At 44.4% G+C, this 18571-nt stretch overlaps 1 protein-coding gene across 4 annotated transcripts in view; it reads left to right on the top strand.

Moving 5' to 3' along the window:
• Positions 1-14123, top strand: part of ARPC1B (actin related protein 2/3 complex subunit 1B) — a 49649-nt gene extending 35526 nt beyond the window's left edge. For all 4 annotated transcript variants that reach the window (XM_036741988.1, XM_036741989.1, XM_036741990.1 and 1 more), the window contains 7 exons: positions 1116-1338; positions 3798-3905; positions 5810-6016; positions 8239-8314; positions 10541-10734; positions 12264-12354; positions 13766-14123. In XM_036741988.1, coding sequence (XP_036597883.1) covers positions 1116-1338; positions 3798-3905; positions 5810-6016; positions 8239-8314; positions 10541-10734; positions 12264-12354; positions 13766-13804 — 938 coding nt within the window. In that variant the 3' untranslated portion in view covers positions 13805-14123. The remainder of the gene's footprint in view (positions 1-1115; positions 1339-3797; positions 3906-5809; positions 6017-8238; positions 8315-10540; positions 10735-12263; positions 12355-13765) is intronic.
• The last annotated feature ends 4448 nt before the right edge of the window (positions 14124-18571 follow it).

Below are 18571 nucleotides of genomic sequence, written 5' to 3'. Positions count from 1 at the left end.
TCTGGGACCTAACTGGCCTCATACAAATTTTACATAAAGATATTAGTGGGTGCCAGTGAATCAAGTGTGAGCATTTAGCTTTTATTATTTTTTTAATTTCTTTTTTATTTTTAGTTTACATCACTCAATTCCACAAGTTTTTGAGTTCCACATTTTCTCTCCCTCCCTCTCCTCCTCCCTCCCCTCTGAAGAGGGTGTGTAATCCAATCTAGGTTCTACATATACCTTTGCATTAAACTTATTTACGTAATAGTCCAGTTGTAAAGAAGAATTATGATCAATGGAATGAATCATGAGAAAGAAGAAATGAAACCAAAAAAGAAGGAAAAAAAAAGAGAGCAAATAGTTTGCCTCAATCTGCATTCACACTCCATAATTCTTTCTCTGGATGTGCATAGCTTTTTCCATCATGAGTCTTTTGGAGCTGTCTTTGAACCTTGCATTGATGAGAGGAGCCAAGTCTATCAGAGTTGGTCCTCACAGATACCGTGTGTCTGTAATCGTGTATAATAATCTCCTGATTGGAGCCTTTACCTTTTAGCAGGGGCCTTCTGGAGACACAATGACTTTATATCCAAAAGTGTAAAATTCACAATGGTAATTTCAGTCTCTATGTTAGGCTGCTTTTGAAGAAGGGGGTTCCCACACTGGGACCTCTTGCTGTGACAAAATCATAGGTTTTTCACATTATTCCCAGGGATTGGGGTTGTAGGAGTGAGTAGGAAAGGGTGCTTGCTAGAAGGGTGCTATGAAGACATGAGCTTAGAATAGTGAGCATGGCACAGAGTTAAAGGACCTGGGTTCAAATCCTGTCTGTGATGCTGAGTGCCTATGTGACCTTAGGTAAGTTGCCTAATCTTCCTGGACCTTAGCTTCCTCATCTCTAAAATGAGGGGGTTGGATGAAATGGCCTCTAAAGTACTTTCTCCCTCTAGATCTGTGTTCTAGGAAATGGGGTCTGATAAGGACAGACAGGGCAAGAGCGCTCCCTGCTGGAATCCCCATGGAATTGCAAGTGGCCCGTCCACCCACTGTTGGTGGGGGGATGAAGTCGGGCTGGCCTTGGGGACTGAAAACCCCCTTCTGACTCCTTTCCTCCCCACCTCGGCCTGCAGGCATCGATTGGGCTCCCGAAAGCAACCGCATCGTCACGTGTGGCACAGACCGCAATGCGTATGTGTGGACTCTGAAAGGGAATGTCTGGAAGCCCACCCTGGTCATCCTGAGGATCAACCGGGCTGCCCGCTGCGTCAGGTGGTCCCCCAAGGAGAACAAGTTTGCGGTGGGCAGTGGCTCCCGCGTCATCTCCATCTGCTACTTCGAACAGGAGAATGACTGGTGAGTCCTGGGAGCATGGGGGAGGAGGCCCTGGAAGTCTGAGGCTGGGGTAGGAGAATAAGCATTTATAAAAAGTCTACTATGTGCCAGGCCTCCTGCTAAGTGCTCTTGCCAATATCATCTCATTTGGTCCTCACAACAACCCTGGGAGGTAGGTATTATCATGATCCCCATCTTACAGATGAAGAAACCAAGGCAAACAGGTTAAGTGACTTGCCCAAGGTCACACAGCTGGTAAAGCATCTAAGGCTGGATTTGAACTCAGATCTTCCTGACTCCAGGCCCAGTGCTCTAACCACTGTGCAACTAGTTGACTCTTAGAGGGAGCTTACACCCTCTTAGAGGGAGAAAGGCCAGATAGAGGAAAGCAGAGGATTCCCTCCCCACCAGGTACCAATGTTACAGAATATTTCAAAATTCTGGCTAGTGAGAAAAATGGTCATAATTTGACATTTGTAAGGCTTATTGAATGAGAAATACAGAGCTGGAAGGAATCTTAGACACCACCTGGTCCAACTCTCTTATTTTAGAGGGAAAACCGAGGCCCAGAAAGGTTAAGTGATTTGCCTTGGGTCACAAAGATAGCATCTGAGGTGGAATTTGAACCCAGGTCATTCTGACTTCAAATCCAGCGCTCTGTCTGCTGTGGGACCTTAGAGAATATCTAATCCGATTCATTGGATTCATTCATTGATATATTCATTCACTAGTTTATTTTTTATCCCTTTATTAATTCATTCATCTACTTATCCATTCATTCATTTATTCTTTCCTTCATTTATCTGAGTTTTTAATACTTAATTTTTTTATTTTCAGTTCCAAATTCTCTCCCTACCTCCGTTCCCTCCCCTACCCATAGAAAAGGCAACAAATATAATACTCATCATACACATGATGTATATGTCACATATATATCATATTTGCCTTATGCATTTGTCATACATGTATACATTTTACATGTGATGTATATCAGTCATGTCAAACCTATTTCCTCATTAACCACATTTCAAGGGGCAGGGGGATAAGAAAAATAAAGACGAAAAAATGTGTTTCAATCTGTACTCAGAGTCGACCATTTTTCTGTCTGTAGGTGGATAGCATTTTTCATCATGATTCCTTTGGAATTGTTGTGGATCATTGTAGCTAAATCTTTCACAGTTATTGACATCACTCTATTGCTGTTATGGTGTACAGTGTTTCCCTGGTTCTGCTCGCTTTGCTTTGTATCAGTTCATACAAATCTTCTCAGGTTTTTCTGAAATTATTCCTCTCTTCATTTCTTTTTTTTTTTATTAATTTGTTTTTGGTTTTCAACATTTTTCACTTCTGTAAGATTTTGAATTCTAAATTTTCTCCCCCGCCCTTCCCTCCCATCTCCCCTCTCATCATTTCTTATAAGACAATAGTATTCTGTCACAATCACATACCGTAACTTGTCTAGACAGTCTCCAGTTGCTGAGCGTGTCCTCATTTTCCAAATAAAAAAATTAAATATTAAAAACTCAGATAAATGAAGAAAAGAATAAATGAATGAATGGATAAGTAGATAAATGAATTAATAAAGGGATAAAAATTGCCCTCACCTCAAAAAGAACTCCTGTAAATATTTTTGTACATATATGTCCTTTTCCTTTTCCTTGGATCTCTTTGGCATACAAACCTAGTAGTGGTATTTCTGGGTCAAAGGTATGCACAGTTTTATAGCCATTTGGACATAGTTCCAAATTGTTCTCCAGAATGGTTGGATCAGTTCACAACTCCACCAACAGAGTATTGGTGACTTTAGTTTTCACATCCCCTACGGCATTTGTTATTTTCCTTCTACGTCATATTAACCAATCTGAAAAAGCCCCTTCATTTTAAGGGAGAGGTAACTGAGACCCCAAGGGGGAGAAATGATTTATTTGTTCAAGGTCACTTAGCAGGGTAGGGACAGAACTCGGATTCAACAGATTCAATCCAGGAACATGCTACAATGATAAGAGCATTAGCTCTGAAATTAGATGATCTGCGTTCAAATCCCTTTTCTGTTGCCTATTACCATGTGACCTTGGGCAAGTCACTGCCCTGTGCCCCCTTTTCTTTCTCTGTAAAATGAGAGTAAGACAAGAGGGCCTCTGGGCTGTGATCTTACATTTCCAGCTTGGCATTCTTTGTTCTATTTCCATCTTGCCATGCTGAAATCTGGGCATTTTTACCGGCTTATGAGAGGCAGTCTAATTGGGATAATTGAAAGAACATCAAGAGTCAGTAGTCCTTGGTTCCAGATTCATCTTTATTTACCTATGTGACTTGAGAAAAGTCACATGACCTCTTGAGGTCTCAGCATCTTCATTTACCTAACGTCCCCATCTAGACAATCTCTAAGTTAGGTCTTTACAGCTCTAACATATTACGAATCTGTGTGAGATGAACAGCAAAGGGAAATCTGACCATCTGTGTCTGTCTTTGTCCTTCAGGTGGGTCTGTAAGCATATCAAGAAGCCAATCCGATCGACTGTCCTCAGCCTGGACTGGCACCCCAACAATGTGCTGCTGGCCGCTGGCTCCTGTGACTTCAAGTGCCGGTGAGGCATGGAGGGCGATGGCTACCCAAGGGTCCAGCTGTCCTGTTCCTGGCTGTGGGCATGGGGCTGGGCCTCTGGATCCTGGGACTGGGAGTTTTTAATAGGGATGAAGGGGATTTGTTCTTTGATGTCGGTTGATAATCTTGAAGGCCTTTTCAGAAGGAAACTCATTCAGAGCAAATGGGGTTAGTTTCTGTTAAAGTGGGAATAGTTTGAAAAGTGAAAAGGGACTTTCAATGTCTACTCCCCCTCCCCCCACCCCGCCCCAATTCCAAACATTTAATTTTATGTACTTTAGTGTTGAACAAATGTAAGTCAGGAGGAAGAAGAGAATGTTGGGAATTGGAGTAAGATAACATGTCACCAAGGCTCCCTAATCTCTGATGCCTGACATTCCATCATCAGAGCTTCGTTTTCTAGCTTGGTCAGTCAACAAACATTTATTCAGCACTTACTACGTGCCAGGTACTGTGCTAAGTATGGAGGCTATAGATTAAGGCAAGAATATAGTATTTGCTCTCAAACAACTCGTACTGAATGAGGGAGACAATGTGCAAATAACTATGTACTTAAACGATATGTATACGTGTATGTATGTATGTATGTATGTATGTGCACACACATTGTAAATGCAAGGTCATCTCAGAAGGAATGCACCAGAGTGGAGTGGGGGTGGGGGACAGCCAGGAAAGCCCTCTCTGAGCCTCAGGTAGATAAAGGCTTTGGACCCCACTGAGGGGTGTAAAGCTCTTTGTTTTTCTTAGCCTTAGTAGAGGCACATGAATAAGAAGGAAGGAAATCACATCAGAGAAAAGGGAAGCTGGAGGTGCTAAAGACAAACCTTTATGTGGTGTCTCCCCTAGTTAGAGTATAAGCTCCTTGAGGGCAGAGCTTACTCTAGCACAGTGCCTGGCACATAATAACTACTGAATAAATGCTTTCTCATTCATTCATTCATCGATCTATTAAAATCTCACAAACTTCATCATTTCACATCTAATCCAACTAAGAGTGTGCTGGAGCCAGCTCAAACCGGCTCACAAGAGTCAATTGTTACATTTTCACTGTAAGAATTTTACCTGTCAGAAATCAGCAGACACTACAAATTAAGAGCTTTATTTATGGTTTTGTTGATTGCTTCGATTTAAGAAAGTGATGGATGGAGAAAATGTTAATAATGCAGATTAAACTTTAAAAAAGTGTCCTGAGGGGCAGCTAGGTGGCGCAGTGAATAGGGCACTGGCCCTGGAGTCAGGAGGACCTGAGTTCAAATCTGGCCTCAGACACTTGACACACTCACTAGCTGTGTGACCTTGGGCAAGTCACTTAACCCCAATTGCCCCACCTTCCCCCCTCAAAAAAAAAAAGATGTCCCATGCAACAATTTTTTTTGCAGAGCTAGTTGTAAAACACTTGTCAACACATGCTTGAATCCAGCCCCATGGGTTCATAAGTGAGAGAACTGAGGTACAAAGAAACAATGCTTTCCCCCCCCCAGAAATTATTAACCTGTAGTCAATGATCTTGGTTTTTTAAAAAATATTTTGATAATTATATTTCAATATATTTGGTTTTTTTTGTAATCCCATGTATTTTATTTTATGCATTTAAAACCATTATTCTGTGAATGAGGTTCATGGGCTTCACCAGACTACCAAGGTGGGTCCATGACGCACACACACACACACACACAGAGGTTAAGAATCCCTCGTTGAGTCTGATTTTTGCCTGGATGTAAATGTTGGGGGCTGGAAAATGCTCAGTGTGCTTTGCCCAACCCCTCCCTCTGTTTGGGAGAGCTAAAAAGGACCACACTGTTTGTTGTCTGCCCAGGCTCCTCTCTCCCTCCATCCGCACAAAACCCTCTTGCTCACCTGGGCTTTCCTTCCCTTCTCCTCTCCCAGAATCTTCTCGGCCTATATCAAGGAGGTGGAAGAGAGGCCCTCACCCACCCCATGGGGTTCCAAAATGCCTTTTGGAGAGCTGATGTTTGAGTCCAGCAGCAGCTGCGGCTGGGTCCACAGTGTCTGCTTCTCAGACAGCGGCAATCGCATGGCCTGGGTGAGCCACGACAGCACCGTGTGCCTGGCCGATGCCAACAAGAAGATGGCGTAAGTGGGAAGTCTGTAGGTGCAGTCATGCAGTGGGGGCCCCCTCTGTCCCTTAGGACCCACCCTGCCCTCCTGGAGAGACTAGTGGATGGTGGGATCCAGGCCTCAGAGTCTAAGACTAAGCCTGTATCTGTAGAGGGGCCCATTTGGATAAAATCCCCAACATCTGGCCATACATTATGTGCTTGAAGACTTGATTTCGTCTGCCTCTTGAGGTATCCCATTCCACTGTGGGATGGGAGAAGTTTGCTTTCATAGGGTGTCCCAAAAATCTTAGTGCAGCTGGAAGCTTTGACAGCTTAAATCTGTGATGGCTTTTTTTCTTTTACATTTAAATGCAAAGTGAGAAAAGAAAAAAAAATCACCATATACACAGCAGACCATAAGAGAGGATTCAATATAAAACAATAAATTTCCATTTCAAGAAAACCTATATGATAACTACTATGCATTGTTTTCAAAGTTGCCCATCTTTTCTTTGCTTCCTTGTTGGTTTTCTTTTGTTCTTTGCTGTGCACTAAAGAAGGCTACAATTAAGAATGGATGTGTGTATATATACATGCACACACACATATATACACATACACATAAACATAGATATCTATAAACATACACACATATACAATATACATATACACATATATGTAAGACTGTACTATGCTTACTTCCACCTATCATCTGTTTCTCTGAAGGTGGATGGCATCTTCCTTCATAAATCCAAGTCTTTCCATGTTTTTCTGCCCATCATTTCCTATACTACAGTGTAGGAAAATTCCTTTCTGGATTCAAACAGCATCTTCCTTCATAGGATCTTTGCGATTAATTTGGGTATTTATAATAGAATGACTTGGTTGCTCAAAGTTATTCTTAAAGGATTCTGCTGTTAACTGTATACAGCGTTCTCTTGGTTCTGCTCATTTTGCTCTTCATTATTTCATGGAGCTCTCTCCATGCTTTTCTAAAATCAGAGAGCTCATAATTTCTTGTAACACTGGAATAGCTTTTTAAGCTTTAAGCTTCAATACCTTTTGACGTTTCATAGCTTAAAACTTCACTAAGGCTTTCAAGACTTGTATATGGAGGGTAAAATCTGCCTCTCTGAAACTTCTACCATGTGTTTGGAATTCTGCACCACGGGACTGAACAGTCCCACCCCTCTTCCATGTGAAAGGAAGGAAGGCCTTCAAATATTTGAAGCAATTGTGTGTTTCTGAACCCTTCTCTTCTTTAGCTTAGACATCTCCAGCTGGTCCTTCCATTGTGGAATTTTAACTGTAATTTTAATCTTTCTGGTTTTCCTTCCCTTAGGTATACTAGTTTGCCAACATCCTTTCCAAACTGTCATGGCCAGAAGTGACCTCCATATTCCAGATGTGGTCTGACTAGAGCAGAATCCACTGGGACTCTGATCTCTCTGGATCTGGGCACTATGCCTCTTAATGTAACCAAGGATTTTTGGTTTGCTTGCCATGTTGATAGGCTGAATTAGCAGTCCATAAGACCATCACAGCTTGGTGGGGCAGTGGATAGAGCATGGGTCTGGAGTCAGGAAGACTCACCTTCTGAGTTAAAATCTGGCCACAGACACTTCCTAGCTGTGTGACTGTAGGCAAGTCACTTCACCCTGTCTGCCTCAGTTTCCTCATCTGTAAAATGAACGGAAGAAGGAAATGGCAAACCACTTCAGTATCTCTGCCAAGAAAACCCCAGATGGGGTCACAAACTTTTAACAAGACCATCACATCTTTTTCACTTGAACTGTGATCTAGGCATGTCTCCCTCATCTCGTACTGTACTATTGGTTTTCTCAATGCCTGGGACTTCACATTTATTCCCATGAAATGTTTATTATGAGATGTGACCTATCATTCTAGCTTGTTGGAATTTCTGCAGATCCTTATTCTGTCTGTCTCCTGTGGGTTTTTTGTTTGTCTGTTTTGTTGTTGCCATGTTCTCTGCTTGCCAGCAGTTGCTGGGTTTATTTTTTCTTCTTCCTGTCCCCCATGTCAAGAAAGTGGTCAAATGGTTAGATAGTCATACATTCTTGCAGCACTCCAAACCTGCAGAAGGTCTCCGTTCCTCATCCGTCCTCACCACATCCCTGAGTGTGGGGTGGGGGGATTGCTTATGACCCTGATTGTATAGATAGGAAGATTGGTGCTGGCAGGGTTGGTGCAGTAGGACCACATGTGACACCCTCCTCTCGCTCTCTTCCTCCCTAGTGTGGCCTCCCTGGCCTCGGAGACCCTGCCCCTCCTGGCGCTCACCTTCATCACCGAAAACAGCCTTGTGGCAGCGGTAAGCCAGAATAACTCCATTAGTTCACATTTTTCTTTCTCCTTGGAATTTGTAATTATTTACATTCGAGTAGATGCATTTCAGTCACTCACCCTCTCCGAGTTTCCACCAGGGTTATTTCTCCATCCAATCACTTTTTCTTTTACAGGGCACTCTATTCATCTTGTCCTCTCCACCTCCCACTTTTTTTCCCCATTATTTCACAGGAAGTCCATGTTGATTTTTATTCTTCGGACTAATTCATCTTAATTATATTATATTTATTCCTATTTATTTGACTGTTCTTCTATGGGAGGTGGCACAGTGGAGAGTGCTGGGTTTGGAGCAAGGAAGACCCAAGTTCAAATCCAACCTCAGATGCTTATTAACTATGTGACCCTGGGCAAATCATCTAACCTTTCTCTGCCTTAGTTTTCTCGAACATAAAAAGTGGATAACGATAGCGCCTACCTCCCAGAGTCATTGTGAGAATCAAATGAGATAATATTTGGGAAGGGCTTAGCAGGATCTGGTACACAGTAGGCATTTAATAAATGCTTGTTTCCTTCCTTTTGTTGGCTATTTAAGTGGTTTCCAATTTTTCTGTAGTTACAACTAAGGATGCTATGAATATCTCTGAACATACAGCTCATTTTCTGTTTCAGTTATTGATGACACTTTCCCCCCCATTTAATAGTATTTAATTTTTCCAATGACATGTAAAGATAGTTTTCAACATTCAATTTTATAAGATTTTGAGTTCCCAGTTTTTTCTCCCTCTCTCACTCCTTCCCCCTCTCCAAGATGGCAAGCAATCTGATATACGTAAACATGTACAAACATATTAAACATATTTCCACATTAGTCTTGATGACATTTTCAAGGCATATTTCTATTAATTACTGGAATTAATTAGTGACTGGAGTGAAGAACATGAATATTTTTGTAACTTTTGCTTACATTGCTTTCTAAGGAGATTTTCCTAGTTTGCAGTTCCACCAGTGATGTATAAGTACACAGATTTCTCTGTAGTCCTGCCAGAATTGAATTTAATTGCTTTTAGTTTTTTTTGGTCAGTCTGACGGATGTGTAGCTCCCATTTCTATATTGCTTTATGATCAACAGAATGCTTTCCCCCATAACAACCACTGTGAGGTGGGGAGCTCAAATATTATTTCAAGGCATCTTAGTATAGCAGATAAAGTGCTAGACATCTGGCCTACTGGCCGCTCCCATGAAGATCCTCCCTGGACCCCTCCCCCCATCACCCCAGACTACTTGGCCACCCCTAGATCCCTCCCACAGTCTTTCTGTATATAAGATCCATCTTGCCTCCATGAAGGCACTCAGTTTCAATCTAACTCAGATTCAATCTGGCCCACTTGTTAATACAATGCTTAGATTCCTTAAGGGTCTATCCAATATGGCGGATCTTTGTTTTCCTTTGGCTGAAAAACAAAACCAAACATTGCAATTCATAACGTACAGTAGTTTCTGGTGGCATTCGTTGGTTGGTGTGCTAGCAGCCACAGTGCAAAGTGTGCGTGTTGCGTGTTCAGAACCAAGGCTGCAGTGAAGTCACATGATACAGCATGGGCAAGAGCTGCCGGAAATTCATTATGTGTTTGATTTTTGAATTAATTTTTGGTCATTGAATGTTCAGAATCCTTTTACTGTTGCCAAATTTTTATGACCCCACATTCAGTTACATGACCCCATATGGTGTTGAGTCTCACAGTTTAAGAAGCGCTGCTCAGTAAGGATACTCTCTATGGCATGCTTTCTTTCTAGCCCATATTTATATGCTTTGGGCAGAGGGAGTTGGCCCTGGAGTCAGGAAGACCCAAGTTCAGATCTAGCCTCAGAAACTTACTAGCTCTGTGACCCTGGGGAAGTCACTTAACTCTGCCTCAGTTTCCTCATTTGTAAAATGAGCTGGAGAAGAAAATGCCAAACCACGCCAGTATCTCTATCAAGAAAACTCCAAATGGTGTCACAAAGAGTCAGACACGACTGAAATGACTGAACAAATAGTTTAGAAAGCATTTCCCATATAATATCCCTCTGAAATGGGGAGCATAAGCTTTATTATTCCCATCTTACAAATGAGGAAACTGAGGTTCAGTCATACAGCTAGCAAGGGGCAGAGCTGGCTCTGGAGCCAGACCCCAAATCCAAGGCCCTTTCCACCATGGGCCAATGCCTCTCTCTCTACCAACTACTAACTCTGGCTTTCTTCTCCCCCAGGGACACGACTGCTTCCCCATGCTCTTTACCTATGAGGGGGCATCCGGGGTGCTGAGCTTCGGAGGGCGGCTCGACGTGCCCAAGCAGAATTCCCAGCGTGGCATGACTGCCCGGGAACGCTTCCAGAGCCTGGACAAGCGGGCCAGTTCTGATACCTCTGCCAGCCTGGACACACTGCACAAGAACAGTGTCAGGTATAGGGGTGGTCCAGCCTTGGGGTCGAAGGGTGGGGTCCTTTAGAGAGAACGTGGCTGAACGTGGAGGTCGGGGCCAAGGCTGGAGAAGCAGGGATGGTCCAGATGTGAGGGTGGGTTCCAGGTGCAGAAGGTGGGGTTGGGTGCTCTGCATGGTTGGGCAGAGAGGTTGATATTGGGCCCTAGGGAATCTGTAGGGTCGAGTCCTTTTGGTAATCGATTGAGTATTGAGTTTAGGGTACTTGGGGATTCATGATACAAGACAAGGTCCCTGCCCTCCTGGAACTCACAGGCTGTAAGCTTAGGGGTATGGATCAGGGCCATCCATGGTTTTCAGCAGTGAGCTATATGGTCAGAAATCTATACAAATCCCGGCCCCATTAATTTTTATAAATTAAGCATAGAGGTCAAATAGAACCTAGGAACTATTTAAATATATGATTTTTGTTAGTTTTTGGTCTTGTTTTAAGCAAGAATGAGGCAACATTGTGTAATGGAGAGGCAGACAGAGACAGGAAGAGCTGGGTCTAGCCGTGCCTCTGATGCTCCTAGCTATGTGACCGCTGATGACTTATCTTACCTCCTGGTGCCCCTGGACAGCCCTCAGGACGATAAGCTACAAAGAGTTGTAGATGCATTGGTGGAGAGGATTTTCACCCAGGGAATTCCCGAAATGGCTCAAATCATAGGTCTTAAAAAAAATACAAAAGCCGTTCAAAATGTGATTTATTCAACTTTCTTCATACAAAAATACCATGTTCTAGGTCTGGTACTAGTAATTGACCAGTTCAGTCTCAGTCAGCAGGAACATTGGTATTAAAGAGATCATAGGATCATAGATAGAATGTTGGAAGGGATCTTAAAGATTGCCAAGTTTGACTCCTTTACTTGACAGACAAGAATACTGATACAGAATGTTTTGTTGTTCAGTCAGTTTTCAATAATGTCTGACTCTCTGTGACCCCATTCGGGGTTTTCTTGGCAGAGATACTGGAGTAGTTTGTCATTTCCTTCTCCAGCTCGTTTTACAGATGAGGAAACTGAGGCAAATGGGGTGAAGTGACTTGCCCAGGGTCACACAGCAAATGTTTTGAGAGGTTAATGGTTTGTAATAAAGTATCCAGGGCAGGATTTGAGTCTAGGTGGCCTGGAGAACCCACTAAGGGGTATTCTCCTAGGATATATCCGTTGGGTTCCAGCCCTGAAGTCTCTGAGGGTCCCACCACACCCTTCACGGGAAGAGCAGAACTGAGTTCAAGGCAACTGCTGAGCTCAGGCTGGGGCAGCTTGGTGGGATGGGGAGAAGAGGGAGGGAGGAAGAGAGCATGGTTGTGAGCCTGGGAGCATCTTCATGGTTCTGAGCCTGGAAGGACTTCATCACAGTCCAGGGGGAGCCTGGGAGGGTGGCATGGATCTTTTTTGTGGAAAAGAATCTGCGAACTCAGGGAGGGCCACCTGTCCTGGGGCCGGTGTGCAGAATTCCATGACAGGGCAGAATCGTCCTCAAATCTATTCATTCTCCTTTACAGTCAGATATCTGTACTCACTGGGGGGAAAGCCAAATGCTCCCAGTTCTGCACCACCGGGATGGATGGAGGGATGAGCATCTGGGATGTGAAGGTGAGTCCAGAATCAACTAGGCATGGGCAAATGGCAGCCTGGAATTTCTTGGCCCCAGGCATTACCCCTAAGGGTGGGGAACCTGTGGCCTTCTAGGTCCTCAGGGGCGGCCTTTTGACTGAGTCCAAGTTTTACAGAACAAATCCTTCATTAAGGGGATTTGTTCTGGGAAGTTTGGATTCCAGCAAAGGGCCGCACTTGAGGACCTAGAGGGCCACATGTAACCCCTGCAAAACATACTCCACGCAGAGGACGTTGGGCTACGTAGGCCGCAGCGGGAGTTTCTGGTTGCCCTATTGGCTTCATTTCGCGAGACCCGGGAAAACCTAGAATTTCTTCCCTTTAAAGTTTCCTTGGTTGGATGGTTGGTGGGAGAGTGGGGAAGTCAGGTCCTGAGAGGGATGTCCCTTGAGTTAGGGCTGAGTTGATGTGGCTTCCAGGGTTTGTAGGATTCATCTAGGTTTTTTTTTTTTTTTCCTTCCCATTAAATTTTGCTTTTTTGAGGACTCTCACTGAAAGAAGGGTTTGGGTGTGTACCTCTAGGATTGGTCTCAAGCAAGAAATCAGTGCTGGTCACGTAACAGCTGACATTTACATAGCTCTTTAAGGTTTAAGCACTTTTCATGCATTATCTCTTGTGCTCCTCAGAATAATCCTGTGAGGCACGTGCTAATTATCGCCCCCATTTCACAGATGAAGAAACCGAGTCTCAGGCGTTAAATTTCTTGTCTAGACACACAACCAATGAGGGTTTTGAGCTTGTGTATTCCATCTCCTGATGGTGGCTATCCGTATCCTGTGGTTTAAGGGGCTCCAGGCAGATCAGTTAACAGAGGGCCAGATGCCAAGTGTGGGTGGTTAAGGCCATGTCAGAAGGAAGAGGTAGCTGGGAAGGGTGTTGTGAGGGTGCCGAGCAAACTTTGCGGGGGGCCAGGCCTGAGTGTGGTCGTGATCAGGGCTGCTGTAGGGAGCTCCAGTGTTGAAATTTGGTCTGTCCCATGCTGCTGATTTGTTCCCCCTCTCTGTTCCTTTTTTTTAAACTAGCATTTTATATGGCATCTACTATGTGCCAGGTATTATGCCAAGCACTTTACACATATTTTCTAATTTGTACAACCTTGGGGGGTAGGTGTTACAGTTTCCATTTTAAAGTTGAGGAAACTGAAGCAGGCAGAGGTTAAATGACTTGCCCAAGGTCACATGGCTAGTTGGTGACCAAGGCTGGATTTGAATTTGGGTCTTCTTGATTTCAGCACTCTATCTGGCTGTACTACCCAGCTGGGTCCCTCTGGCCCAAGGCCAGCTCCTCCTCACCACCACCACCACCCCAACCCCTACTTCCAGGATGGCTGTGTGACCAGGGAGCTGTCCAGCCACATGAGGAGTAACTATCTCTCTTTTCTCATTTCAGAGCCTGGAGTCCGCCCTGAAAGATCTCAAGATCAAATGAGCCAGATCCTGCCGGGAAGGTGGTCTTCCCGCCTTTGCCAGGAGCAGGAGGGCCCTAGGCTGCCAGGCATGCTCCAGGATGCCAGCTTTGCTTTCCCTTCTCCTTTTGCAAACCTGACTTCATCACAGCCCGAAGTGGCTGGGCAAGCCCATCCTCACCTCTGCAGAGGTCCTCGGGGAGAGTCAGGGGTACCTTTTTCTTAAATGTCCAGGGAAAACCCCCTTGACATAAATGCTTTCTTTTATATGTGTATTTAAAACAGAACTATGCTGGTCATAAGCTGCTTCAAGACGTTGAGAGAATAAAGATGGAAACCGAATGCTGCCTCTGCCTCTGTTTCTTTCATTTCCCATGACAGAATAGCAACTGGACTGGGGAGTCGGAGGCCCTGGGTTCAAGTCTTGGCTTGGCCGCTAGGTAACCTTGTATAGGTCACTTTACAGAATCATGGGCCATAGAGTCATTGCTGCCAGGCCCTCAGAGGTCATTTAGTCCAACCCCTCTCCCCTGCCCCCTTAACTTTACAGAGACCCAGAGAGTAAGTAATTTGCCCAAGGCCACAAGGGCAGAGCCCAGATTCAAACCTACATCCCGATAGAGTACTCCTTCCATTGTAAACATGCTGCCCAGAATTTCATCTTCTGAAAGGGTTGGACTGCATCATCTCTGAAGTGTCTTTTTTTTGTTGTTGTTGTTGTTAGCGGGAGGCAATTGGGAATAAGTGACTTGCCTGGGTCACGCAGCTACTGTCTGAAGATGAATTTGAACTCAGATCTTCCTGACTTGAGGGCCCATACTCTATCCACTTCGCCACCTAGCTGACCCGTGTCTTTTTTTTTTTTTTGGAGGGGGGTAAGGCAGGGCAATTGGGGTCAAGTGACTTGCCCAAGGTCACACAGCTAGTTAAGTGTGTCAAGTGTCTGAGGCTGGATTTGAACTCAGGTCCTCCTGACTCCAGGGCCGGTGCTCTACTCACTGCGCCACCTAGCTGCCCCCACTGTAAGCTTCTTGAGGGAGGCACTGTGATTTTCCATCTCTGATTTCCAAGGTCTAAGAGGCAGCATCACATAGTGAATAGAAAGCTGACCCTTGGAGTCAGGGAGACAATACTAGCTGTGTGACCCTGGGTGAGTCATTTCTCAGTGCCCCAGAGAACTTCCTAAGGAAAAGTTGCAGAGGAAGTGCTGACAGCATTGGTAAAGCAGCTCCCTACATTGAATAATAATAATATATAATCAATCATGTGCCAGGAACTGTACTAGGCTTTTAAAATCTCATTTGGTCCTCATAACAACCTTGGGAGGTAGGTGTTATTAATATTTCCATTTTACAGATAAGGAAACTAAGGCAGAGGTTAAGTGACTTGCCCAAGGTCACACAGATAGCGTCTGAAGCTGGGTTTGAGCTCAGATCTTCCTAACTCAATGTCCAGAGTTCTATGCACTGCGATGAAATCACAGATGTAATAAAAAATCTCCAGCGCCCAGCACAGGGTCTTTGACACCATAGTCCTGTAATGAGACAGCCACCATCACTAGAAATGTGACTTTTGCCAGATGCTGACCTTCCCTCCCTGCAGCCAGATTTTCTGATCCAGAGATTTATCTGGAGGCTCTGGATCTTAGCTATGTAAAATTTGCTGACCTAAAAATTGGGGCAGCTGGGTGGCACAGTGAATAGAGCACTGGACCCGGAGTCAGGAGGACCTGAATTCAAATCCGATCTCAGACATTTGAGACTTATTAGCTGTGTGACCTGGGGCAAGTTACTTAACCCCAATTGCCTTGCCCTCCCCCCTCCAAAAAAAATATTAGCATTGATTAGGGATAAATCTGTGTGGCCTAATCTGCCAGGTTTAGCCTTTCCACTCCTTTGGGACCTGCAGCCTTAAGGAAGGGAAGACAAGGGGTTGAGGCCATGACTCACAGATGCATCTGGAGGTTCCTGCTCTGGAAGTGCTGCTAGAGACAAGCTAGAGACTGAAGCCTCTGCACGTGACCTCATGGATGGCTACATTTTTTATTGAGAAAATCATGTTGCTAGTAACCCAAACAAGGTAAACTTTGCTGTCTTAGTCAGGGTTCAATCAGAGCAGCTATAAAAACAAGGGCTGGCCCAGGTGTGGTCCAGAAGAGTCGATGGCTCCCTCAGGAAGGCATTGCAATGGCCACATGCGATTATGACATAGACCAGGGCTGTGGAACCTGAGGCCTTGAGGCCACATGTGGCCCTCTAGGTCCTCAAGTGCGGCCCTTTGAATGACTCCAAACTTCAAAGAACAAATCCCCTTAATAAAAAGATTATGCAAACATGTGTTCAACTAGTGGCATAGGCCCTCTCTGGAGATTCGAGGTATTCACTTGGTGCTGCATTGGTGGTAGCAGGCAGCCTTCTGTCCAGTCACAACTTTATAACATGTATATGTTACATGATATGTAAGACCCATCCACAGAGGAAGGTTTCCTAAGCTTTTTGGGGTCACAGACCCCTTTAGCAGTCTACCAGTCTATGGATCCTTTCTCAGAATGTTTTTAAGTGATTAAATTAATTGAAAGAAATGCTAAATTGCATTTAGAAGCTAGAGAAAATAATATCTAAATGTATTGACTCCTAGATTAATAGCCCTTGTCATAGGGGAAAGGTCTCTGTGCCTAGCCTTTCTAGGGTCCTTTCCTGGTAAGCTCCTTGAAGGGATGATTTTCTTTTTCATCTCTGTGTCACTAGGGTCTAGTAGTGTCTGATAGAGTAGATACTTCATAAATACTAGTGAATCTGGTTTAAAACCAGATTAAGGATGCAGCTTTAGGCTGGGGGTGGGTCATTGGGATTCACTCTGGTCCTGAAAGGCCAAAGGCAGTTGGGTCCAACACCAGGTCATCATCAATTGGGCGGGGGTAGAGGGGCAGCCATTTAGAGATGGTCCTGGGCTTTAGAGTTTCTCTTGAGTGAAAGGACTTGATTTGGGTGTCCGCTCCAAACTCTTGCTCTGAAGGCGAAGCACGTGGGAGTAGGGCATTGTTTGTTTAGGTGCATTTGCTTTCAACAATTAAGAGTACATCTAAACTGGCGCTGAGAGTGGAGCAAGTGACTTGTCTAAGAACACGTGTTCAATTAGTGACAGAAGGGCGAGTCCGTAGGGAGTTACTGGGAACACTTGTTTCTTAGCATACTATACAGGCCAAGTTTATCAAACAGAAAATGAACACAGCTGCAAGTTCTCCAAGGCAGGCAAGCAGTGCCAATGGAGACACTCTGGGAAGTCTTTTTAATTTTTTTTTTTAAATCCCACCCCCCCCAATTATATGTAAAGACAATTTTTAAAATTCATTTTAAAAAATTTTTGAGGCCTAAATTGTCTTCTTCCCTTTCCCTGAGATGGTAAGCAATTTGATGTCACACATGTGCAATCCTGCAAAACATTATCTCCATATTAGTCATGTTGTGAAAGACAGAACCCCCCTCCCAAATAAACTGAAAAACAGCCGCCTTCAATCTGTATTCAGACCCCATCAGCTCAGCTCTCTCTGGAGGTGGATAGCCCTTGGAATCGTCTTAGATCGCTGGATTGCTGAGGAGAGCTAAGTCATCTAGCTGACCATTGCACAATATGGTTATTACTGTGCATAATGTTCTCCCGGTTCTGCTCACTTCACTTGAGTCTTTCCAGGCTTTTCTGAAAGCACTCTGCTTGGTATTTCATAATAGTATTCTGTTTCACTACAACCACACACCACAACTTGTCTGGCTACTGATGGGCATCCCCTCAATTTCCACTTCTTTGCCACCACGAAAAGAGCTGTTCTAAGTATCTCTGTACATATGGGTTCTTTTCCTTTTATCTCTCTGGGATATGGACTCAGTAGAGGTATTGCTAGGTCGAAAGGTATGCATGGTTTTATATCATCCCCTCTATTTTAAGTGTTTTGAAAGGCTCTTGGGCATTTGCTAGATGGGCTTGCCGGTGATTTCTATGTCTCACCTTTAAACCAACACCCACCTCCCTGAGGCTTCACTTGGATTTCAGTTTTCCATTCTCTTCCACCAATGGTTCTTGAGTCTGAGGCAGGATTTTTTCAGGCCTTAGGGATGTGCTTTCCCCGTCCAGTTGCCTGACTTCTCCCCAGGTGGGAAGCCTTGAAGGGGCCTGGGAACACAACAGGCCATCCTTATACACCAATATAGCCACCTCCCCACAGGTACCCCTCCCACCCTCCCAGGCCTGGAATGCTCTCCTCACCTCTACTTCTTTTATTTTGGAGGGGGGAGGGCAAGGCAGTTGGGGTTAAGTGACTTGCCCAAGGTCACACAGCTAGTTAAGTGTGTCAAGTGTCTGAGGCTGGATTTGAACTCAGGTCCTCCCGACTCCAGGGCCGGTGCTCTACTCACTGCACCACCTAGCTGACCCCTCACCTCTACTTCTACCGGTCTTTCCCAACTCACTCACTTTGGTGCTCTAGTCCCCAACTCCCAAACTAAATCACTATTTCTTCTGTATTAATCAGCATGTGCACACTGTTTCCCCCTTAGGAAAATGAAAACTCCTTGCAGAGGTTTAGTTTTTGGCTTAACCTTCCTAGACCCTGGCATGTATCTAGCATGATTAAGTGCTTACATGTTTGCCAATTTATTGAAAGTAAACTGAAAACAACCTGCCCACTATAGGCAGCCTAACACAAGCAGTGGCTCTTCTTACAGGATCATCCAAGTTGGAAGGGACTTGGGTATCATGGCCAACTCTTGTCATTTTATAGCTGAGGAAATGTAGGC

The sequence above is a fragment of the Trichosurus vulpecula genome, chromosome 1 (assembly GCF_011100635.1).
Source record: "Trichosurus vulpecula isolate mTriVul1 chromosome 1, mTriVul1.pri, whole genome shotgun sequence".
NCBI lineage: Eukaryota > Metazoa > Chordata > Mammalia > Diprotodontia > Phalangeridae > Trichosurus > Trichosurus vulpecula.
The sequence above is the reverse complement of the archived record's forward strand: the minus strand, read 5'-3'. Positions and strand labels throughout refer to the sequence as shown.